This window comes from Caretta caretta, chromosome 10 (assembly GCF_965140235.1).
Source record: "Caretta caretta isolate rCarCar2 chromosome 10, rCarCar1.hap1, whole genome shotgun sequence".
In the NCBI taxonomy this organism is placed as follows: domain Eukaryota; kingdom Metazoa; phylum Chordata; order Testudines; family Cheloniidae; genus Caretta; species Caretta caretta.
Window position 1 is genome coordinate 33,503,092 of NC_134215.1, and position 25,966 is coordinate 33,529,057.

At 43.4% G+C, this 25,966-nt stretch overlaps 1 protein-coding gene across 4 annotated transcripts in view; it reads right to left on the reverse strand.

Moving 5' to 3' along the window:
* The window catches only part of CREBBP (CREB binding lysine acetyltransferase), a 183,305-nt gene that overhangs the window by 133,196 nt on the left and 24,143 nt on the right, over positions 1 to 25,966 (reverse strand). For all 4 annotated transcript variants that reach the window (XM_048868271.2, XM_048868270.2, XM_048868269.2 and 1 more), the window contains exon 2: positions 14,913 to 15,625. In XM_048868271.2, the coding sequence (XP_048724228.1) occupies positions 14,913 to 15,625 (713 nt within the window). The remainder of the gene's footprint in view (positions 1 to 14,912; positions 15,626 to 25,966) is intronic.

The following is a 25,966-nucleotide window of genomic DNA, read 5'->3' on the forward strand; positions in this document are numbered from 1 at the left end:
AAAAATATTAAAATTTTAAATATATATTTGATTTTTATCCATCTTGATATACCATGACTTAAAACTGAATTAGCTTATGATAAGTGTTTCAATAAATAAGAGGTAGGATTATTTTGAATTGGTACAGAGAAAACAGAAATCCAATCGCGTTACATTTCTCTTTCTGCACCTTTAGACCAATTTTGATCTCAACTGACCAATGCCTCAGACAAAAACATAAAGGAAAGGGAAAAGAAAAAAAATAATAATAAAATAAAAAAAAAAATCAAACAACCTTGCTTGTGCTGCAACCCATAGATTTCTTCATCCAAATATCTATTTTGCTGAAGCAATGTATATCTAGATCTGGCATGTTACATTGGAAAACTAAACTGTTAACCATATGAGCTCTTCTGGTGACCATCAACGCCTAAATCAGGGTTAACTTGAAAGTGAATTGGGCAGTATTCCTTTAGAGTGTTTAGGATATTGATCCAGGAGGATGTTTGCATTTTTAGGATTATAATGGGGGTATATATTGTTTTTTAAAGAAAGATTTTTGCTGTAACCTTTGTCAGCTTCCTCAGGTAGTTATTGATGACAAAAATAAATTTCAAAATATGAATAAGATGAGAATGGGAAGAGTGCTGGTTTATAAATTCACAGATTTTAAGGCCAGGCCATACAATTTCATCCACCTACTCCTTGTACTGAGCCCAAACACTCATGTTTGACTAAACCATACCTTCTAGAAAGGCATCGAGTCTTACTGGGAAAAGCATCTTGAAAAACTGACAGAAGCTGCAACTTCACCTCAGTTTAAAAAAAAAAGTATTGAGTGTGCCTTCAATCTTATGGACCTCTAGAAAGCTCCAAAGGAACAGCCCCCATGGAAAGCTCCATAGGAACAACCCTCCTAGTTGTCCACCATCAGCATGTGTCCCTAGTTAAATAATATGCCTCCTTCAGAGAGGTGGAGAAAAATGTGGTTCCTTTTACAGAATTCCAAGCTGCTGATTTGAGAACTCTGGTAGAAGTCTGTCCAGCCCACGCTTATGCTGCTCCTCACCTGCCACGAGACTAGCCAGCATGCGCTTCTCAGTTTCTTCTCTACCGCAAAGTCAAATACTAGAACTTCGAAGTAGATGGAGGAGGGTGAGTCATAGAGTACCCATAGACACACATCTTGAAGAACCATCACCACTGCGCAAGGTGAGTAACTTCCTCTTCTTCAAGCAGTGTCCCTATGGGTGTTCCACTGTTGGTGACTCCAGAGCACTACCCACCACTGGAGGCTGGAACTTCAGAGTCAAGTCTGATAAAGATGATAGTACTGTGGCACCATATTTGGGGTCTGCAGCCAAATCCCCCAGAGTGGCATAGTGTTCTGCAAAGGTATGAGCAGATGCCCAGGTAGCTGCTCTGCAGATTTCTGATATAGGGATTCTCTTGGAGAAGGTGGCGGAAGAGGGGACCAATCTCATAGAATGCATAGGTTTCAGAGTAACAGCCGTGTTAGTCTGTATTCGCAAAAAGAAAAGGAGTACTTGTGACACCTTAGAGACTAACCAATTTATTTGAGCATGAGCTTTCGTGAGCTACAGCTCACTTCATCGGATGCATACCGTGGAAACTGCAGCAGACTTTATATATACACAGAGAATATGAAACAATACCTCCTCCCACCCCACTGTCCTGCTGGTAATAGCTTATCTAAAGTGATCATCAGGTGGGCCATTTCCAGCAAAAATCCAGGTTTTCTCACCCTCCACCCCCCCACAAATTCACTCTCCTGCTGGTGCTAGCCCATCCAAAGTGACAACTCTTTACATAATCAAGTCGAGCTATTTCCTGCACAAATCCAGGTTCTCACACATCCCCCCCACCCCCATACACACACAAACTCACTCTCCTGCTGGTAATAGCTCATCCAAACTGACCACTCTCCAAGTTTAAATCCAAGTTAAACCAGAACATCTGGTAGGAAAAAACAAGAGGAAACAGGCTACCTTGCATAATGACTTAGCCACTCCCAGTCTCTATTTAAGCCTAAATTAATAGTATCCAATTTGCAAATGAATTCCAATTCAGCAGTTTCTCGCTGGAGTCTGGATTTGAAGTTTTTTTGTTTTAAGATAGCGACCTTCATGTCTGTGATTGCGTGACCAGAGAGATTGAAGTGTTCTCCGACTGGTTTATGAATGTTGTAATTCTTGACATCTGATTTGTGTCCATTTCTTCTTTTACGTAGAGACTGTCCAGTTTGACCAATGTACATGGCAGAGGGGCATTGCTGGCACATGATGGCATATATCACATTGGTGGATGTGCAGGTGAACGAGCCTCTGATAGTGTGGCTGATGTTATTAGGCCCTGTGATGGTGTCCCCTGAATAGATATGTGGACACAGTTGGCAACGGGCTTTGTTGCAAGGATAAGTTCCTGGGTTAGTGGTTCTGTTGTGTGGTATGTGGTTGTTGGTGAGTATTTGCTTCAGGTTGGGGGGCTGTCTGTAGGCAAGGACTGGCCTGTCTCCCAAGACTTGTGAGAGTGTTGGGTCATCCTTTAGGATAGGTTGTAGATCCTTAATAATGCGTTGGAGGGGTTTTAGTTGGGGGCTGAAGGTGACCGCTAGTGGCGTTCTGTTATTTTCTTTGTTAGGCCTGTCCTGTAGTAGGTAACTTCTGGGAACTCTTCTGGCTCTATCAATCTGTTTCTTTACTTCTGCAGGTGGGTATTGTAGTTGTAAGAAAGCTTGACAGAGATCTTGTAGGTGTTTGTCTCTGTCTGAGGGGTTGGAGCAAATGCGGTTGTATCGCAGAGCTTGGCTGTAGACGATGGATCGTGTGGTGTGGTCAGGGTGCATCATAGCTTGCTTTACTCTAGAAAGGCCCATTTAAAGTCCAGGTACAGAAAAAACAAGGGTGAAGAAGTCTTTGTGTCTTCTTTAGTTTAAGACTATGAGGAAGGGTTTTATTTTTAAGGCAAACTGAATAATCGAACAGCTCAGTGTCTGCGCTGTAGGAGACAAGGAAGTGAGCAGGCTGCCATGCTTCTTGAGGCATTTCCCTTCTCGCGACAAGGTCTGAGTAGACAAGGAAGGTTTCTGAGACAGCAAGCTATTTGAAGAAATTCAAAGGCGCTAGGATGACTGAGAGCTGGGTCTGCTGAAAATCTTACTGGGAGACAGGTAGAATACTGTCCAAGTCTTCTATGAGGGCTCAGAACCCTAAGCAATTTGCCTTGGCCAGCTTGAGAGGCAGAGCCTCATCTAAGACCAAGAGGCTGTTTAAATGATAGACAACTTCAAGCTCTATGGCTGTTGAAAGCCAGCACTGTGTGCCCAGGGAGAGAACCCCAAGATGACCTCACAGAAGAAGCAACAGTGTTGCACATGGGGCAAAAGGAACATGCCACAAAAGGTGAGGAAGGAGGGAAGGAGTCTCAGACCTTGGGCATTTCCTTCATTTTTGATCAATCAATTATTCTGATCCTTGAGTCTTGAATACATTCAACTATTTTATAAAGCCAGCAGGAGAAACTGGCTGAGTAAACTCAGGTGCTGCTCCAAAAAACTATATAGGGGCAGGAAAGGGTAGGCAAGTGCAACAGCTGAAAACACAGTTTAGCAATAGAAGACCCTTTAAATCCAAGCACTGAGCCCTGTTTTAAGCCTCCATTAGAACTAGAGTAAGAGCTGAGGAGGTGCAAAGAGCATTCTGTGAAACATGAGGACTACTTGTTGCTAGGTGATATTATATAAGGACCCTTCTTGATTAATGCAATTTACTATCCAACATAAGCAAGTCTGTCTCATTTTAGCAGAGCCCACTGGATATCTGAACAGATGGACTACCCTATGAATTTTCTCATCTTTGGATCATTTAGGTGTAAAACTGCCCACCTCACAAAGGGAAGAGTTGCTAGTATCTGATGTGATTGCTGGGTTTTCCTTGGCAAGGTCACCTTTTAAGAAGCTGTTTAGCTCCAGGCATCTTGCAAAAGCTCACATACACTGTGAAGAAGGAAGTCTGGAATACAGAGATTCCAGACAGATGAAATAGATGTACCCAATGATCTGTCAACTGGAAAGACTGAGGGTGTGTGTGTCTGAGGGGGTCTGTGCAAGGAGGTTTCAGGGTTCGTTCTAAGATAAAATGATAGACTTTTGCTAGTAGCTTAGAAAAGTAGGCCAAGTCCTTAGAATTAAATTTGACTCTAGATGTCAAGGCTCTGTAAACCCTGGAGGAATAGAAAAATTAGGGATGGAGAAGAGGAAGTGTCCCTATAGGTGCATCTGTACCTCTAATCAGAAAATTTAGGTAGCAGTGTCCATTCGGCCTGCACATGCGCTCTCCCTCATGGTCTGCCTCGAGGCTATCTAGCACAGCCTTCAGCTCCTTTGCTTCCACAGAGACCCTTGTCAAAAACTCCAAAGCAGAAGGGGGGGGGGGCAGGTTGCGGAGCATTTATAAGGTGACAGATCTTGAAGAGCCATCATTACTGCACAAGGCGAGTAACTTCTTTAAGTAATGTCCCTGTGGCAGCTCCATTGCAGGTGACGTCACCGCAGTATCCTCCATGGAGGGCTAGAACTTTGGAATGGAGTCAATTATTGACGATAACACTGTAGAACCACAGACTGCATCAGAGGCTGAGTCACAGGTAATCGCATAGTAATCCGCAAGAGTATGGGCACAAGCCCAGATTGCTGCCCTGCAGTTTTCATGGGGACATCTAACATCGAAAGTTAAAGTTTAACATTGCAAAGTGGAAACAGATCTTGGAAAAGAAAAGTTTGGGAGATTTCCTAAAGTCCTTAGTCCTGTCCAAGTAGAATGCTAGGGCCCTCCTAACATCCAGCATATGTAATGTGGCCTCCCTATTGGCACGATGCAGTTTTGGAAAAAATACAGGGACGTGAATTAACTAGGTTAAATGGAAAGATGAGGTTACCCGGAGGAGGAACTTGAGGTGTGGCCTCAAGGTGACTTTGTCCTTAAAGAAGACCATGAATAGCAGGTGCGCCATCAACGCCACCCTCTCCCCTATCCTTCGAGCTAAGTAATGCCACCAGAAATGCCATCTTCATGGATAGGTGTAACAGGGAGCAGTAAGTGGCAAAGAGATCTATTGTCAGGGTCCCCTATAGGTTAAATGTCATGAAGCATTGCAGGATTCGTTTCCCATTCGTGATCGTGGGAGAAGTTCTGACTGACTGTCAGCTTTCACATTCTGTATCCCTGGCAGGCAAGTGGCTGACATGAACATACTGTGGCAGATGCACCAATTCCAAAGTTTTATCGCTTCCACACAAAGAGGGTGATTTGGCGCCTCCTTGGTGATTTATGTAAAACATGTAGGTTATACTGTCTGTCATGACTTTTGTGAGAGTATCCCTGATGAATGGGAAAGACTATGTGCAGCCGTTTCTGACAGCTCTTCGTTCCAAGAAGTTGATATGGAGGACTGCTTCTGAGAGAGACCACTTGCCCTGGACTTCGTGGTCGTTTAAGAGGGGCTCCCCAACCTATCAGGGAGATGTCCATAGATAGCAGCAGCCATTGTTGCAAGGGACAGTTGTTCAGGGCCTCAACTAAAGCATCAAAACTGATATTTAGAGGATGAGGGTTGAGAACTGGAAGGCTGACTGCTTCCTCTTGCATCCTGGGTCTTACGCTGTGACTTGTAATACTACTTCGACAGTGGGAACTAAGGTGTTTGGGATCTGTGAGGTGGTTGTTAGCCATATTTTCTCTTCTGTCCCACTGTGTAGATTCCCAGGGAGCAGAGCATGGCCCTGAAATCCTTTAACTTGTGAAGTGACACATCTGTCTTATTGGCAAAGAGTTTGGGCACTTCAAGCAAGAGGTTCTTGACCGTCACCTGCACTTCCTTCAGCAACCTGGAGAGGTGTAGCCAGAATGCCTGTCGTCATTACCACTGCCATCAAGACCGAGCAGGCTGCCATATCTGCAGCATCCAGGGCCTTCTGTAGCATTATTCTAGCTACTAACTGACCCGCTTTAACAATGGTCTGATATTTTTCTTTTTGCACCTCTGGCAAGCAGTCAATAAACGCGATGAGTTTCTCATAATTTACGTATTCCTTCTTAGCCATTATGGCTTGTAGTTCAGCACCCTGAATTGCATGGTCACCGACACGTATGTCTTCTTCCCAAACAGGTCTAGCCTCTTCCAGTCTATCATATGGAGTTGATTTGGCATGATGATGTTTTCCCTGTGCATTAACTGCATCCAAAACAATACAGTTAGGTTGAGGGTGCGTAGAGAGGAAGTCTGCCTCTTTAGCAGGGACACAGTACTTCTTGTCAGCTCTTGCACATTGGTGCAATGGAAGCTGGTTTCTGCCAGATGACCGTGGCAGGATCCAGGAGCACCTTGTTAAGCGTGTGGAATATCTACCACCTTGTGGTGTGTGTCTGTCACCACCTGTAGGGGAATTTGAAACTCATCTACCACCCTCTTAGTAAGGTCCTGAAAGAGCCTCAAGTCATCAGCTAGTGATTGAGGGGGCATCACAGCCTCATCTGGTGACGAAGTTTGCTGGTGGGGTAGTCTCCACTTCAAAAAGTCTGGCCTCCTGTCCTTCAAAAGTTTCTTCCTCAGGCTCTGGGCCCCTGGACACTAAAGCTGTAGTGACCGCCTGATGGATTCTTTATGATAGACAATGGATGCTCGCAAGGTTTAAATCTGTAATCATCCACGGATTCCAGTACAGCCACAAGGCAGGTCCGGGGGGGGGGGGGGGGGAAGGAGGGAGAGGATGGGTAGCAGTGGTGCTAACGAAGGTTGGCATAAGGGTGCGGTTGGGGAGGTCCCTGATGTTGCAATGATGGGACATTGTGAGAAACCAGGGAAAGGAGGGCAGTGACCAGGATGACCGATTCCTCACTGGAGAAGGGTGGTGCTGACCGGGGCACTGTGGGTAAATGGCCCAGTATCAACGGTAATTTAGGGGACCTAGACATGCTTGGTACCAGGGCTCTGGTACCAAGTAGTGGTGATTCTGGTTCTTTTGTTCTTGAGGGACCTGTCAGTCACTGAACTTTTGCCGTACTGTTGATACACTCGGTACAGTTGAGGAGTGTTGGTGTCAACTCGTTGGTACCATAAGTTGTTTATGGGATGAATATTAGGATGAGGGGTGTTTTGCCACACTCATTGCCAAGGATGGTTTTGTCTGAGCTCATCTTTTAGAGACGGTTCGGTCTCTGTCTATCTCTGGGAGGTGGTGACACTGCCTCCGCACCTGTGCCCATCAGGTACTTAGATAGTTCCCTGATATTTCTGGGTACTGTGCTTCAGAGCTGTCAGTACTGAGATGGCCAAGCACGCCGGGGATCCCCTCTGGCTGGCCAAGGACTCAAGTTTGAGGGGTTGGAGCCCTTTTTCCAGAGGCTTTTCAGTGGCGGGGGGGGGGGGGAGAATCAGCCAACTTCTTTCACAATTCTACCCTCTGGATGTTGAAGGCTCTGTGGACAATCTTCGTCCTGGAGAACTGGGTTCAGTCAGCAGCTGAAGAGCACGCTCCATGAGGAGACGTTTAACTTGAGCTCCCAGTTCTTATGAGATCTCACCTTTAGCTTCTGGCAGAAAGAATGTGTGTGTCCCCCAGACACCAGACACAATGAAAGTGTCTGTCCGTTATTGGGATTGCCTCATTGCAAGAGAGGCACTTCTTGAAGCCAAGGGAACCAGGCATGCCCCTCCTGGGGTAATCACTCCCAAAAAGGCAGGGAAACGTGAAAGGTGTGGTTTTTGGTTTTTTATTTAAAGAACTGAAAAACTTAATTCAACTACTAAATGCCCCATAGAAGGTGATCCCCCCGAACAAGGGCAGGAAACATGAAAGAAATTCTTTTTTAAAATGAAAATGGAAAGTCTAAGAACATTTACTGCTTCTACTAAACACTTACTGCCAAGAAGGAAGGGCTTACTCTGTTCCTGGCCAAAGGCGGCCAAGAAAGAACTGAGGGTGGTTCGCCCGCGCAGTACTAGATAGCCTTGAGGCAGATCACAAGGGAGGGAGAGTGCATGTCTGGGCTGAACAGACACAGTTATCTAAATTCTCCGATTAGATACACCTACAGTATGGAGCACCCACATGGACACTACTCGAAGAAGAACACTAGTTAATCTAGGTCATTCCACAAGATTGTCTGACAAGACTACGACAAGATTGTTCCTTACTATATATTTACAGTGTCGTGTTTTGTCTATTTTAAAGTAGTCCAAGTGATAATGCTTTATCTCCCAGCCTAACAGATCTCAATTTGAGGAAATTTTTCCTGCTGTTCAACACATTAGCTCTAGTTGTATCTAAATATTTAATCTTGGTGCTGATACTCTTCCAGTATATTGATTGCTTGGTGTTAAAACTGTTTAGTCATTCTCTGCACATCTTGCCTATATTTGTCCCATGTAAGTAAATCCCTTTGCAACTGTGTAGGCATTTTTGTTGCTCTTCTCCATATCCTTTTAATTTGTCTACATCTTCCTGACACTGAATAGCCAAGGAGTGAAGAGCATGAAAAAAATGTTCTTTTCTCAAAGGTCTGGAAGCCTACTGTCAGATCACTCACCATGCACCTTTCTAGTACTGACCCAAAGGCAAGCTTTATCCTCCAAGATCTTAGGAGAATCCAGGACACATTAATGCGGATGGATAGGACGAGCATGATCCCAAGGGCACAGTGATGTAGATCAATGTAAATGCCAATCCAACTCCCACTTCCCTTTAGAATAAGCTTCAAAACAGTTCACAGACGCACTTTATACCTCTCTCAAATTTTCCCCTCTACCATTGAGGAAAAAACCCTGGGAAAAAGAAAAACCAAAAAAGCTCCACTAACATGGGATGAACTCTGTGACTGACACCAGTGAGAAAAAAAATGGAAAGAGAGGTGGGTCACAGCAGAGCAACCCTGAAAGGCCCTCTAAACTAAAAGCTGAGGTGCAAGAAAACGATTACTTCCCTGTGTGGTAACTGCTCTTTGAGATGTGTTGGGCACATATACATTCAAGTGGAGATTTATGTGCACCCAATGAACTCAAGTTGGAGACTTTTGCAGCAGTACCACTAGGATACAAATGCATCCTTGTGCAGTGAGCAGAGGCCATAAAGGGGCATGGCTACTGCCTCCTTGTTTCTTCACACAGCCATCTAATACCTGAACTACAGAGATGGTGGGTTGGTTGTACAATGTATGCATGCACGCACAGAAATATCAAAGAACAGTAGTTATGGAACAGGAAAGAAGCCATCTTCAATCCTTCAAGTGATTGTGCACATATACATTCCAGTGAAGGTGACTCATCAGCTATTCCCTTACAGGTGACGAAACTTTGGATTACACGGAGAGAGACTGTAGCACTGACTTGCCAAAATGGCATTGCCCAAGAAAGCTTGAGCGATAACAGTGTCTGGAGAAGGTTTGTACCAATGATCACACTGCTGCCTTGCAAACGTCCACATCAGTATGTTACTCAAGAAGGCTGACGAACTGGAATGAGCCCTTGTAGAATGGGCCGTTATTCTAGAAGGAGGAATAACATTTGCTAGATTGTAACAGAGTTTGGTAAAAGTCAGAAATGCAGCGATATACATGCTGGTCTGTAACCAGTTCCCCTTTACTACTTTCAATAAAGAGCAGTACCATCTACTGGTAGTGCGCATTCCCTACTATGAATCAAAGATACTTTCTGTGGCCAGGATTGAAGGCAGCATACCAATCCTTCTTCACTATGGATGGGATAATAGATGCAAGGGTAACCATTCTGAACTTGATTTTCTTGATGAATATGTTCAGCTTTCTTATATCTAGGAGGGGCCAAAGACAGCCTCCCTTTTGGGGAATCAGGAAATAGCGGGAATAAAACCCTTTCCCTCTGTGTTGGTAAGTAACTTCTGCTATTGCTCTCTGATTAAAGAGAGACTAAAAGTCTTAAAATTAATACAGCCTTGTGAAATGGGTCCCAGAAAAGGGATGGGAAGCAGGTTTTGGGAAGGGGACAGAAGCGAACTAGATAACATTTCCCTCCTGCACAGCGCTGCGATCCCAACTGTGGAAAAGGACTGCCGCCCTTGCACTGTAAAAAAAAGACAGAGGACTTCAAAAGATTCCCATATAACTCTTCATGCTCAGGGTTTTTATACCCTAGCGACGAAGACGACAAACAGCATAGACCTTGCTACTACTCGAGACTTCAGGATGTCTCTAGATGGAGATCTAAACTTCCTATCAGCTCTGTCCACAGCAGGCCCTTCTAGATCTTGGCTTCATTAGGGTCATCTTGTCATCACAGTTGTGGACAGCATACAGACTGTAAACCATCTTAAAAAAAAAAAAATTGACATCTCCCTTCATCCCCCAAATAGATTGAATCTATTTCCCTAAGTTAAGTATCCTCACACCTTCTTGTCAACTGTCTAAATGGGCCATCTTGATTATCACTACAAAAGTTTTTCTCCTGCTAACAGCTCATCTTAACTAATTAGCCTCTTACAGTTTGTACTGAAACTTCCAACTTCTCTGTATATATTGGAAAGATCATGAAAGATCATGCTCTAATAAATTTGTTAGTCTCTAAGGTGCCACAAGTACTCCTGTTCTTTTTGTGGATACAGACTAACACGGCTGCTACTCTGACACCTATATACCAAATGAGAATCTCTCTTTCTAAACTGGCTAACCAAGGCTCACAAGTGACAGGAAGCTCCAACTCCCAGCACAGGCGGTAAGAAGGAACAGAGAGGGAGGCAACAGCTACATCACTTTTGTGTCCCCTGCTCTGTGCATGAGGAGGGCAGGAGCATATGTGCAAACCAGCGGTACTCTTGGCAAAAGTCTCCAACTTGATTGTACTGGGTACACATATGCCTACAGTGGAATGTATAGATTCACAATCACTCAAAGGAGAACCATCAGTTCTGAATTAGTATACTTAGGATACAGAAACAGCTCAGTATGTTTTATTGTCTTAATAAATGAACAATTGAAGACTAAAATGTGGATAATAAAGAGGAAGGTTAATTAAAATGTCTCACTTATATCAAGTGACAAATGAGTTCCACAGGCTAGTTGTGCAATGCATGAAATTGCTTTTTTCAATTTTGCTGTAGTTCTCCTAGTTCTTTTCTTTCAAGGGTACAAGTATTAGTGCCTGATTTACCTTCACTGTAACACTGTATTATACACTTTTATCCTGTCCTCTCTGGCTAACAGACCCAATCTTTACACTCTCCATATGGAAACGTTTCTGTGCCTCTAATTGTTCTCGCCATGCATCTCTAAATTCACTCTCTGCCATACCTATTTGAGACAGGGTGATCAGAACTGAACACAGTATTTATTCTATGTGAGGGCATACCACTAATTTATATAATGGGATTATATTTTCAGTATTATTTTCCATTTCCTTATGCAACCTAACATTTACTTTTCTTTTCTAAAACTAAAGCACAATTAGGTCCAAGTCTTTTTCACAGAATCACAGAGTTTAAGGCCAGAAGGAACCACCGCATCATGTAGTCTGACCTCCCATGTAGCACAGGCCCCCAATACCTCGCAGCACCTACACCCTAAATCCAACAACCAAAATTAGACCAAAGCCTTAGAGCCCATAAGAAGCTACACTATTATGTGCAACAGAGAGGACCAAGGCCCCCGAGGGACCAAGGTGCACCAGTGCCGAAGGCCCCCACAATGGCAGAGAAATTATTAAGATACACCCAGATAACCCTGGCAAGTGACCCACAACTACATGCTGCAGAGGAAAGCAACCCCCTCCCCAAGGTCACTGCTAATTAAAATTCCTTCCTGACCTCACATATTGCAATCAGTCAGATCCTGAGCACATAAGAATCAGCCAGGCAAGCACCAGAGAGAATGCTCAGTGCCACCTAAGAGTCCTTGCCTTCCCCTCCGAAGTCCCCTCCATCGTGGCCTTCTCTATGCTTTCAGAGGAAGGGGTTAAAAAAAAACAAAAAACCAACACTAGAATACTATTTATTCCCCTTGGGGAGGGGCGGTTGATCTCTTTCTGACCCCTGCAGGAATCTGGCTGAAACCCTGAAGCATGAGCTTTTAGGAATATAGGACATAAGCCAGAAGTGAATCCAAAACTGTTGAGCCCCGCCCCCAACCATCACAAGTAAGCTGGCGTACAACCACAGTACATTTGTCCAGCTTTTCTTAAAACTAAATAAGTTGTTTGCCCCCACAATTCCTATTGGCATGCTATTCCAGAACCCGTCCCCTCTGATGGCCTCCTTCTAATTTCCAGACTGAATTTGTTCATGGCTAATTTATAACCACTTGTGCTTGTACCAACATTGTCTTTAGTTTAATAGCTCATCACCCTCCCTAGTGCTTACCCCCTAATGTATTTATCCAGAGAAGTCATATAATCTCTCAGCCTTTTTTTTGCTGCACTAAGCAAACCACACTCTTCCACATACTCTGTTTAGAACTCAACGCATTGCGAGATCAGGGCCACAGACTGAAAGGCCTCTTCAACAGAGAACTTGTCTTCCTGAGTGTTTGAAATATATGTCATTGATAAGTTCTTTAAAAAAAAAAAATTGCATCACAGAATAAAAAAGCAGAAGTCACATGACCTCCATTCAGCTTGATAAGTGATTCTTACTCAAAACTGGTAAAATTAACTCCAGGGCAGAGGGCCCAAGTAAGGACCTCTGGCCCAAAGTCCATTTCACCTTAAGTGCATACAATCAAGTTATAACCTACATAACACAGCTGTGTAGAAGCTAAAGAAACCTGCTCCAATGGGTTACTTTTTAAAAAATCAAGTATCGGGGATAGCCGTGTTAGTCTGTATCCACAAAAACAACAAGGAGTCTGGTGGCCGGACTCCTTGTTGTTTTTAAAAAACAGAAATAAGCCAAATAATTAGATTATTTCATTCCATTTCCACACATTTCAGAGAAAAACAAATCTAGTACAAGAAAATAATCACCTACTCCTTTCCCTACTTACTTCCCAATAACCATTCTTCTCCTGTAACTATAGCAGTCAATCGCTATACAAAGAGCATCTAAATGTTTAGGTTCATAGACTGACGATAAGTATGCTCAGCTTTACATCATGCTGCCAATCTGTTTAGACCTTTAAGCTTCCCTTCGTTAAAATAAAGAAAATCATCCCCCAATGGGGATGAGCAGAATGTGTGCCCCAACTTCTGTCAGCAACGAGCCAACAAATTTAACACACTGCAGCCAAGAGTGATACTAAAATGGTCCCCAACCCTCAGACAGGGTCCAGGGAAATTCCGTACTAGAAAGCTCTGCACTCCCAGCTGTTGAAGAAGTGAAGTGGCTGGTAGACTACACTTCACACAGAAAATATGCTCTTCCCCTGTCAGGTTTAGCCTAGTGGCCTATGTGAAATAAACAGTCTTCATAACAGAACCCAAAGAGATATGTAGCCACATCACCAAACTACTCAATGCATTCTTGTTTGCAGTTTCAGCAGAAGCGTAAAGAACTGAGTGGTAATGGAAACTGAACCTGCCTTTTTGTGTTCAGTGGCTAAATAGGATGTCAGTGTCCAATACTACCACATGACTTTTACACTTTTCCAATATCTCAAATTTGTAACTACAGCAACAATACACAAAAGTGGGGTCCCTGAGATTCCAATATGAAAAGAGACTCTGACAATAGCAGTTTTGCTTAACTTGTGAAACATGACTTTTCCCCACCCACTAGTAAGAGATGTGTTATAGACCAGATCGATAAATGCAATAAATACAAAAACTCTGACTCTGCTCTTCAGCTGTGTGTGTGTGGTGGTGGTGGTGGGGGGGGGGGGGGGGGGGAGGGGGGGAGGAAGAGGGGCGCTATAAATGGGTGACTTGCCACTCACACACTTGTACTGTCTCTGACGGTCTCATAGCCCTCTGACAGACAGGTGTCTACATCACAAAAACAGTCACTATAATTCTGCTAATTGGTACCCATCTTTAAGCAAAGAAGCCAAAGACTTCAATGGGAGCATACTGACAAGGCAGTATGGAGAAGCGTGTATTGCCTCTGACTATTCTGTAATTTTTCTGTAAACAGGTACATATCTTCAAGCCTCTCAGTCTAGCACCTTTTATCAGTACTAAATGTGCTTAGCTTGAAATAAACACTTTTTCTGTTTGCTAGAGTAAAGCATACAGAAATGGTCAGTAAACCATTTTTTTTTCTTTTTTGGGCCACTGAATTCTTCTCTTCCAATAACTTACTAGCAAGATTTTGTCCTAGTTTTAGCCTTCTTCAAAGAGATTCTAAACAGCCATTTTCATTTATGATGATAATAAAAACAGTGCTTTCATTGTGTCTCATTTTCAGGACATCCTAATGCCTGAAACGGATAAGTGCAGAATTCACAAAGCAAATTTTTCCTCTTTTCTTTTTCTTACTACACACAATGGAACACAATAAGAGAATCAGAGTTGAATCAGAATTTTTTTTAAACAGTGAAACATTCATTGCTGAAAAGACTTGATACACACAATTTATAGTCTTAGGCTAATTTTAAAATGAAACTTCAAAACCCAATTTTCTTTAAATTACACATATCCTATTGTAAGCATGAAACCTTTAAAATTTTCACATGATAAATAGATTACTTAAGCAGGACCAAAGTTTCCTCTTCCGCTCAGAAATGTGATCTGTTTGGGATCTTTAGAACACAGTCAGTTAAATTACACTCATCACTACTAAAAGTCTAGTATCTTAGTTTTACATGAACCAGGGATATCTAATTTACACCTAATAAAAACTGAAACAAATACTTTCAAGACGCCTGAATTTTTATCAGTTACTAAAATCAATTTCTCAGATACCTGGAGGAAAAACATGCATCTAGACAGATAGAATTTATAAAGTTATATGTACATACTTTTGTCATTGCTCCTGTCTGTGCTGTGTTCAGGCCTGCATGACCAGCCATCTGTGGTGACACTTGAGTTAAAGTCTCTGCCAGCACACTGCCTGCATTCCCTTGCATGGAAGGGGCAGAATATTGCATTCCTGCTCCCCTTCCTCTTCCAGCTGCCCCAAGAGATCCATTCATTACCTGCCCTTGTCCTTGCTGAGGCTGATTCATTAAATTGTGGCCAGAGTTACTGTTGAGAAGGCCCTGGTGAGTCTGACTGAAATTAGCATTCATACATATCCCAGGTCCAGTCTGTGATGTTGCAGGGCTGCTTGTCACCATCCCCACTTGCTTTTGTGCTTGAGAGTTCAGTGCTTGTGATGCAGGTGTGGTAGGTCCAGAGGTGCTGGCTGCCTGCTTTGCCAGGCTTGAAGCAGAAGTGTCTCCCTGGTTTAAAGGGCTCTTACCCATAGCACCCAGATTACTAATGTTAGCACTGTTCGGCTGCCCTTGGACTTGGCTACCAACTCCTTGCTGGACAGGGCTATTTGAGTTCACATTTCCAATCCCAGGATTTAGGGTAGAGCTACCGCTTCCCCTTAGAAGTTCAGAAAGTTGTTTGTGTTTGGAAGCTGCATCTGGAACAAGATTTCCACTGCTATTTAGAAGGCTTAACTCTCCATTGGGGATCAGCTCATCAGGAAGATCATTTTCCAAGTCAAACAGAGATCCAAAATCTACAAGTTAAACAGAAATTTATATAAGACACCAAATACACTGAACAGGCAAAGCAACTATAGTCTATTTGTTCATATACCTTTATTTTAACCGTAACAAGAGATGTTATATGTTAACACAAATCCAAAAATGTATGCCTTATTTTACTACTAATATTTACTTATTAATATCCATCAATATCTCCACAGGGAAAGAGTGACTGCAGATGCAGCAGTAATTATAGATTGTTTTTATACAGAAAGTGCATCTCCACTGAAATGTACACAAAGTACAACTCTGTAAAGCAGATTAAGTGGAAGTACTCCCCACTTAAATGTACATATTTGTCCTAAGCTTTTGCTGTTGTTGTTTTCAAAACATCAGTTATGACTTCACTACAGCATCAAACAAAAGAAAATAGGTTTAACAATGTTAGCGTCCTCAAACATTTGCAAATTCAGCAGGGAACAGGAGATAACTGGCAAACTAAACTACTCTTCATATAAGTCTTCCCTTTATTCAAGTCTCCGTACTAAGCAAGTCACTTCCTAATACACCTGACCCTCCCCCCCCCAATAAAAAAAAAATCGATCAATATATAAAATCACTTCTACAGTTAGGCCAGTGAAGTATATTACAATATAAATGCTATTCCATCTCTCACATTCTGAGCACAGCACGGCTCTACAATACGGCTCTCAGATAAAGAACTCGAATTCATTAAGATTATGTGGAGATTTCATGTGGAGATATCCAAGGCTGAAGAAAGCTACACAGTTTCAGAGGATTGCTGTCAAACCCTTGGGGAGGAACAGATGGCTCTGTCACAGGGAGGACACCGGCAGCTGGTTACTTCTGACAGCAGGCAGTGCTCCACCTATACTCCCAACCCACCCACCATGGTGATGGAAAACAGGTATGGTGCCCTGACAATGAGGAACCACCCACAAAGGTGGAGGAGGAGAAGCCATCTACCCCCAAGGCTGGGAAGATCGCAGCCACCACTCCCAAGAGGAAATATATGATAGTGATGACTGGTGACTTTTTTGAGAGGCCCCCAGCTGTTGTCCTGACATGACATGTCCTGACATGGAGGTAAGCTGCCTGCCAGGGGCCCATATCGGAGACGTTACAGAGGGATTGTTGAGGATCATCCGGCCCTCTGACTACTACCCCATGCTACTCATCCATGTGGGCACTAAAGATACTGCGAAGTATGACCCTACTGCGAGGTATAAATTAGTAGGGGAACCAAAAGTGGATGGGAACCTGGGAGGCAGTGACCATGAGACAGTCGAGTTCAGGATCCTGACCAAAGGAAGAAAGGAGAGCAGCGAAATACAGATCCTGGGATTTCAGAAAAGCAGACTTTCACTCCCTCAGGGAACTGATGGGCAGGATCCACTGGGAGAACAACATGAGGGGGAAAGAAGTCCAGAAGAGCTGGCTGTATTTTAAAGAATCCTTATTGAGGTTGCAGGAACAAACCATCCCGATATGTAGAAAGAACAGGAAATATGGCATGCGACCAGCTTGGCTTAACAGAGAAATCCTTGCTGATCTTGAACACAAAAAAGAAGCTTACAAGAAGTGGAAGATTGGACAAATGACCAGGGAGGAGTATAAAAATATTGCTCAGGCATGCAGGAATGAAATCAGGAAGGCCAAATCACAATTGGAGTTGCAGCTAGCAAGAGATGTTAAGAGTAACAAGAAGGGTTTCTTCAGGTATGTTAGCAACAAGAAGAAAGTCAAGGAAAGAGTTGGCCCCTTGCTGAATGAGGAAGGCAACCTAGTGACAGAGGATGTGGAAAAAGCTAATGTACTCAATGCTTTTTTTGCCTCTACCTTCACGAACAAGATCAGCTCCCAGACTACTGCACTGGGCAGCACAGCATGGGGAGGAGGTGACCAGCCCTCTGTGAAGAAAGAACTGGTTCAGGAGTATTTAGAAAAGCTGGGATGAGCATAAGTCCACAGAGCCGGATGCGCTGCATCCGAGGGTGCTAAAGGAGTTGGCAGATGTGATTGAAGAGCCATTGGTCATTATCTTTGAAAACTCATGGCAATCGGGGGAGGTCCCAGATGACTGAAAAAAGGCTAATGTAGCACCCATCTTTAAAAAAGGGAAGGAGGAGGATCTGGGAAACTACAGGCCAGTCAGCCTCACCTCAATCCCTGGAAAAATCATGGAGCAGGTCCTCTAGTAATCAATTTTGAAGCAGTTCAAGGAAAGGAAAGTGATCTGGAACAGTTAGCATGGATTCACCATGGGCAAGTCATGCCTGACTAACTTGACTGCCTTCTATGAGGAGATAACTGTAGCCCCTTGGGGGGGGGGGCTGCTAGCCCGCTTCCCAGAGGGGGGGAGTGAGGGACCCCAGCTGTGGACATCATCAAAAAAAATAAAATAAAAAAAAATTATGAGAACTGGCTCTGGATGAGGGGAAAGCAGTGGACATGTTATTCCTTGACTTTAGCAAAGCTTTTGATAGTATTCTTGTCAGCAAGTTAAAGAAGTATGAGCTAGATGAATGGACTATAAGGTGGATAGAAAGCTGGCTAGACTATCGGGCTGAACAGGTCGTGATCAATGGCTCCATGTCTAGTTAGCAGCTGGTATCAAACAGTGTGCCCCAGGGTCGGTCCTGGGGCCGGTTTTGTTCAACATCTTCATTAACGATCAGGGGGATGGTGTGGATTGCACTCTCAGCAAGTTTGCAGATGACACTAAACTGGGAGGAGTGGTAGACAGGCTGGAGGGTAGGGGCAGGATAAAGAGGGACCTAGACAAATTAGAGGATTGGGCCAAAAGAAATCTGATGAGGTTCAACAAGGACAAGTACAGAGTCCTGCACTTAGGATGGAAGAATCCCACGCACTGCTACAGACTAGGGACCAAGTGACTAGGCAGCAGTTCTGCAGAAAAGGACCTAGGGGTTACAGTGGATGAGAAGTTGGATATGAGTCAACAGTGTGCCCTTGTTGCCAAGAAGGCAAACAGCATTTTGGGCTGTATAAGTAGGAGCACTGCCAGCAGATCAAGGGACATGATCATTCCCCTCTATTCGACATTGATGACACCTCATCTGTAGTACTGTGACCAGTTTTGGGCCCCACACTACAAGAAGGATGTAGAAAAATTGGAGAGTGTCCAGCAGAGGGCAATAAAAATGGTTAGGGGGCTGGAGCACATGACTTATGAGGAGAGGCTGAGGGAACTGGGATTATTTAGTCTGCAGAAGAGACAAATGGGAGGGGGGGGGGCGATTTTAAGATATATTATAGCTCCAAGATATCTCATCATGGAATAGAGATTAGAAATTTGAATTCTATAGTATGAGACAACATATTCATATAATGTTTAAGAAAAGTTTTGTAAATGAGTTCAAATAGTTCCAATCTTATGGGGGTCCATGGGCTTTTGTATAGATTATTTAGGTTAAACTTTCCATCTACCCAATGGGATTCAGTGCTCAGTCTAGAAGATACCATCAGAGATGTTTAGTTTTGCAGTTCTCAAACAGTGTATTTGTGTCTCCAGAGATGACATGCTTGTTAACAGCAAAAATGTTTTAAAATAAATATACAGAGGTGAGAAATAACAGACCTCAACCCTATTGTCCCTCTGCAAATTTATGTATAGAATCAATCCCTTACCTCTCTCTAAAAGTGCAAAATTTCAAAAGTTCAATGATAGAAGATTGTTGGGGGTGGAATAGATCCGAACAAGGAGAAGAAGTCTGGAGATAAATGTGAGACGGGAGGGACAGACAGTAGAAACAGAAGTGAAACTGTTTGAGCAGCATTTTCCAGAAGTCTTGAGGTCTTTCTGAGTATAGCCTTCATTGATTTGAGATCTACCATACCATTCTCTCACTAGAAGGGAAAACCTCTAATGGCAGCAAGCCGTAAAGAGAGACCCAGTTTGGGAATATTTTAAATGAAGTTCCTCTACCTGTGAGTAAAACAGGCATGCATGCAAAATGCAAACAGTGCAACAAAGAAATGCAAGGCCTGGTTGCCCGAATGAAACATCTTCATGAGAAGTGTTCCTTCTCAAGAGGAAGCTGCGTTGAAGATGATGAAAGGAACATGTCTGAACATGCAGGATCTTCAGGTTGGTAAACTTTTATTTTACACTTCTTTCTTAAGGACTGCCTGTCTTCCTTCTTGACTATTCTTGAATTTTCATGTTTGAGGAAAAAATATAGTTGTCATTCTATGGTACTATCACTTTAGATGCAATTGTGATAAAAAATAAATAGCTGAAATAGGCAGATCTTCCTTTTACAATTTCACCTTTAAAGTAGTACGGAGTGTCAGTTAACGCAATGAGTAATACCCTAAATAAGCAGTATGGTAATAATAATTAACTAACTGCACTGACTTATTTTGTTTAGGAGAATCCATCCTCTGAAGATTATCCACCTTCAAGATCACTATCATTTTGTATAGTTTCAGAGTTATCTGCCAATGATAGCATTTCAATCACATCATGTATGTCACATAGCCACAGTATATCACCTCTAGCAAAACGAAAAAACAATTCTCCATCATCCAGACACAACCATAAAATAAGTCTGTGATAAGAACCAGCAGATTACCACAGAAGAAGGGAATTCCTAACAGAAACAACTGATACATCAGGAAATGGACACATAGCAGAATACTTACAAGTAGCAGCAATAAAAGCTATATCAAACTGTGGGGAAAAAATTCAAATGTCTAGTACACAGCTTGGTCACAGACAATGCTGCAAATGTATCCAAGATGAGAAGAACCTATTTACAAGGGAGTGAAGAGAATCCCAAGCTAACAACATACGGTTGCAGTGCTCATTTAATGCACCTCCTAGCCAAAGACTTCAGTGTTCCAGAAATAAAGGCTAATGTTGTTGAAATTGCAGAATTCTTCCGTAACAACTGCTTTGCAGCAGCTGCTCTGAAAAAAGTGGAAAGAAAACAAAGCTAACTCTCCCACAAGATATGCGATGGAATTCAGTAGTGGACTGTTTTGAGCACTGTATCAAGAACTGGCCTAATCCGATGACAAGTTTGTGAATAAAATCATTAAAAAAATAGATGGCACTGTCACAGCCAAAGTTCTCAACATTGGGCTTAAGAGAAATGTTGAACACATGCCGAGTACTCTGAAGCCTATTTCTGTAGGCTTGAACAAAATGCAGGGAAATACACCTCTACGCCAATAGAACGCGGTCCTCAGGAGACTAAAAAAAATCTCAAAGCATTATAGGTGAGACCGCGTTGTATCAAACTTGCTTTGGCACCCCCCGTTCCTTGTTTCCTGACTGCCCCCTCCAGAGACCCCCATCCCTAATCACCCCCAGAACCCCACCCCCTATCCAACCCCCCTGTTCCCTGTCCCCTGACTGCTTAGACCCCTATCCACACCCCTCGCCCCGACAGGCACTCACCTGCAACGGCGGGAAGCGGAGCAATGCGGCCCCAGCCCACTTCACTCCGCCACCTCCCAGCCATGGCACTCCATTTCCTGCCGCCGGTGAGTGCAGGGAGGTTGGGGAAAGGACGCCCCCTGCACTCACCTGCGGCAGGAAGCGGAGAGATGCGGCCCCAGCCTACTCCGCTTTCCTTGCCCCAGCCCCAGCCATGTCGCTGTGGGCAGGGTTGGAAAAAGGTCGCGCACTCACCTGCGGCGGAAAGCAGAGCACTGCGGCTGGGAGCTGGTGGAGTGGAGCGGGCTGGGGCCAGGCTGCTCCGCTTCCATCACTGCCGGTGAGTGCGGGGGGGATCCCTTCCCCCAAGCCCCCTCCCGCGAGCGACACAGCTGGGGCCGGGGCAAGGGATGCGGAGCTAATCCTTCGGGCCACTCTGGGACTGCGGGGCCCCCAAAAGTGCCCCCCGCACAGCTCCTGCCTCCCAGACCCTGGTGGAGGGGAGCCCCTGAACGCCCCCGAGACCCTCTGCCCCTTATCCAACCCCTCAGCCCCGGCCCAGCCTGGCCCCCTTAACACGCTGCTCAGAGCAGCGTGTCGGAGCTTTACCAGGTTATATGCGCGCCCGCGTTATATCGGATCGCGTTATATCGGGGTAGAGGTGTAGATGTTTTATTGCTGACACTGTTGAAATTTGAAAGGAACTGAGTGACATCTTAAAAAGAGAAATATGCAATGACAAGAGTTAAATTAGAAGCATTAAAAAAAATGAATGGGACAAGCACAATCTCCAACTCATTTTCTTGCAAAAATTCTCAATACTCCATATCAAGGTCAAACCTTAAGTGCTGAAGAAGAGGAGTTGGCTATGACATGGACATCCAGCAATCATCCCTCCATAATGCCAACTATAATAAACTTCAGCGCTAAGGGTGAACCATGCAAATAAATTGATTAGTCTCTAAGGTGCCACAAGCACTCCTTTTCTTTTTGCGAATACAGACTAACACGGCTGTTACTCTGAAACAAGAAATATATGTTTGCTGATGAGGTTTTAAAGAAAGTCACACCAGTGAACTGGTGGAAGTCACTTAAGCACCTGGATATAGAGACTGCTGAAGTGATCATCTCACTTTTAACAGCAGTAGCTTCTTCTGCCGATGTAGAAAGAATATTTTCTTCCTTTGGACTAATTCATTCCACATTGAGAAATCATTTGGGACCCGAAAAAGCAGGAAAGCTTTTTTTTCCTTCTCCAGATTACAAACAGGAAAATGAAGGTGAAGATCACTGAGTTAGCTGCAGAAGCCAATATTTTAAGTTTCTCATGCTGACCTGGCTGATGCAGTCAATTTAATTTTTGTTTTTATTATTTCATTTAACTCTTTTAGTTAACAATTTTAACAAAAACAAACCTGATTTTAAAAAACTTGAATGTTTAACTAAATTCAAAAATTCATATGCTTGTTTTGTTAAATTATGATGTTTGCTGTTGAAGAAAAGAAATCCAGAATACATAATGTTTTCTTTTAGTTAAATAAAACAATTTAAATGTCTGTCTGGTGATGTTCTCCTCCTAATACAGCACGGCAAGAAAATCCTCCAAATATTTATGATTACCTGTTGAATTGGAGATAGTTCACCTCCCAATGACTTCATAAATATCTGTTTCAATTACCTTTAGTAAATGAAATAACCAAACAATCATTCATTTTCTGATATAGCTGTAAAACTAGTCTGAAATGTTTAAATCAAATCCATCCTGTTTTAAATAACTAACAGAATCATCCAAAACACAGGACTTGGTGGTAACGGGGGACTTCAACTACACAGACATCTGTTGGGAAAACAACACAGCAGGGCACAGATTATCCTACACGTTCTTGGAATGTATTGGAGACATTTTCTAATTTCAGAAGGCGGAGAAAGCTACTAGGAGAGAGGCTGTTCTAAATTTGATTTAGAAAAATAGGGAGGAACTGGTTGAGAATTTGAAAGTGGAAGGCAGCTTGGTGAAAGTGATCATGAAATGATAAAAGGCAGAACAGCAAAATAAAAATAATGGATTTCAAGAAGGCAGACTTTAGCAAACTCAGGGAGTTTGTAGGTAAGATCCCATGGGAAGCAAATCTAAGGGGAAAAACAATTGAAGACAGGTGGCAGTTTTTCAAAGAGACATTATTAAAGGCACAAGGAAAGGGCACTGCATAGGAAAGATAGGAAGTATGGCAAGAGACCACCCTGGCTTAACCAAGAGATCTTCAATGATCTAAAAGTCAAAAAAAAGAGTCCTACAAAAAGTGGAAACCTAGGTCAAATTACAAAGATTGAATATAAGCAAATAACGCAAGGATGGGGAGAGACATTAGAAAGGCCAAGGCACGAAATGAGATCAAACTAGCTAGAGACATAAAGGGTAACAAGAAAACAGTCTACAAAATACATTAGAAGCAAGAGGAAGAGCAAGGACAGAGTAGGCCCCTTACTCAATGGGGGGGGGGGACGGGACAAAACAGAAAATGTGGAACTAGCAGAGGTGCTTAGTGACTTATTTGTTTCAGTTTTCACTTGGAAGGTTAGTGGTGATTGGACGTCTAACATAGTGAATACCAGTGAAAATGATATAGGATCAGAAGAGGCTAAAATAGGGAAAAAACAAGGTAAAAATTACTTAAACAGATTAGATGTTTTCAAGTCACCAAGGCCTGATGAAATACATCCTAGAATAATCAAGGAGCTGACTGAGGAGATAATTGAGCCATTAGTGATTATCTTTGAAAAGTCATGGAAGACTGGAGAGATTCCAGAAGACTGGAAAGGCCAAATATAGTGCCCATCTACAAAAAGGATGTCAGTACAACCCAGGGAATTACAGACCAGTCAGGTTAACTTCTGTATCTGGAAAGATAATGGAGCAAATAATTAAGCAATCAATTTGCAAACATATAGAAGATAATAAGGTGATAAGTAACAGTCAGCATGAATTTGTCAAGAACAAACTGTGTCAAACCAACCTGATAGCTTACTTTGACAGGGTAACAAGCCTTGTGGATGGGGTGGGGGGAGGGGTAGACGTGGTATATCTTGACTTTAAAGCTTTTGATACTGTCTCACATGACATTCTCATAAACGAGGGAAATGCAACCTAGATGGAGCTACTATAAGGTGGGTGTAAAACTGGTTGGAAAACCGTTCCCAGAGAGTAGTTATCAGTGGTTCACAGTCATGCTGGAAGGACATAACGAGTGAGGTCCCACAGGGATCAGTTCTGGATCCAGTTTTGCTCAGTTTATCTTCATCAATTATTTAGATAATGGCATAGAGAGTACACTTATAAAGTTTGTGGACCAAGCTGGGAGGAGTGGTACACGCTTTAGAGGATAGGATTAAAATTCAAAATGATTTGGACAAACTGGAGAAATGGTCTGAAGTAAATAGGATGAAATTCAATAAGGACAAATGCAAAGTACTCCATTCAGGAAGAGCAATCAGCGGCACACATACAAAATGGGAAATGACGGCCTACGAAGAAGTACAGCGGAATGCGATCTGGGGGTCATAGTGGACCACAAGCTAAATATGAGTCAACAGTGTAATGGTGTTGCAAAAAAGCAAACATCATTCTGGGATGTATTAGCAGGAGTGTTGAAAGCAAGACACGAAAAGGAATTCTTCTGCTCTATTCTGCGCTGATTAAGCCTCAACTGGAGTATTATGTCCATTCTGGGTGCCACATTTCAGGAAAGATGTGGACAAATTGGAGAGAGTCCAGAGAAGAGCAAAAAAAAATGATTAAAGGTCTAGAAAACATGACTTATGAGGGAAGATTGAAAAAACTGGGTTTGTTTAGTCTGGAGAAGAGAAGACTAAGAGGGGACATGATAACAGTTTTCAAGTACATAAAAGGTTGTTACAAGGCGGAGGGAGAAAAACTGTTTTCCTTAACTACTGAGGATAGGACACAAAGCAATGGGCTTAAATTGCAGCAAGGGAGGTTTAAGTTGGACATTAGGAAAAATGTCCTGTCAGGATGGCTAAGCACTGGAATAAATTGCCTAGAGAGGTTGTGGAACCTCCATCATTGGAGATTTTTAAGAGCAGGTTAGACAAACGCTGTCAGGGATGGTCTAGATAATACAGTAACTCCTCACTTAAAGTCGTCCCAGTTAACATTGTTATGTTGCTGGTCAATTAGGGAACACGCTTATTTAAAGTTGTGCAATGCTCCCTTACAACACTGTTTGGCAGCAGCCTGCTTTGTCCACTGCTTGCAGGAAGAGCAGCCTGTTGCAGCTAGCTGGTGGGGGCTTGGAACCAGGGTGGACCAGCAGCCCCCCAGCAGCTCCCCGCTCCCTTAAGTTCCCTGTGCAGAAGCTGGTCAGCAGGCTACCAACTGCCAGCAGTTCAGCTGTCCCTCCCCCCACTGCCATGTGCTGCTCCTGCCCTCTGCCTTAGAGCTGCTCCTAGGAGCCTCCTGCTTGCTTTGCAGGGGAGAGGGGAAGAGGGGAACTAATGTCAGGGTGTCCCCCTCCCCCCTACTCCTGCCCTCCACTTACCCCTTCTCCATATAGGGCAGGGGGAGACACAAGAGGGCTCAGGATAGAGAGAGCTGGCCGCAACTGCTGTCTCAACTTCCTGATCTTTTTAAATGTACTTAAAATGTGGTGTCAGTGTATTCACAGGAGAGATGCACATCTCCCTCTCTCTCTCACACACACACACAGGGTGTGTGCTTCTGTCTCCCATGCTGTCTCCCCTCCCTCCATTCGTGCTGCCTTGTAGAGTGTGAGGCTACATTAACAACGTGTTAACCCTTGAGGGCTCAGCCGAATGCTAGTTCATCATTTAGCAGTAAGGCATTCCCTGTGAAATATCCCACCCTCTAACTTCACCAGCTCAACCAAGCTTCACAATCATCATTGCGGTGTACAGTATTAAATTGTTT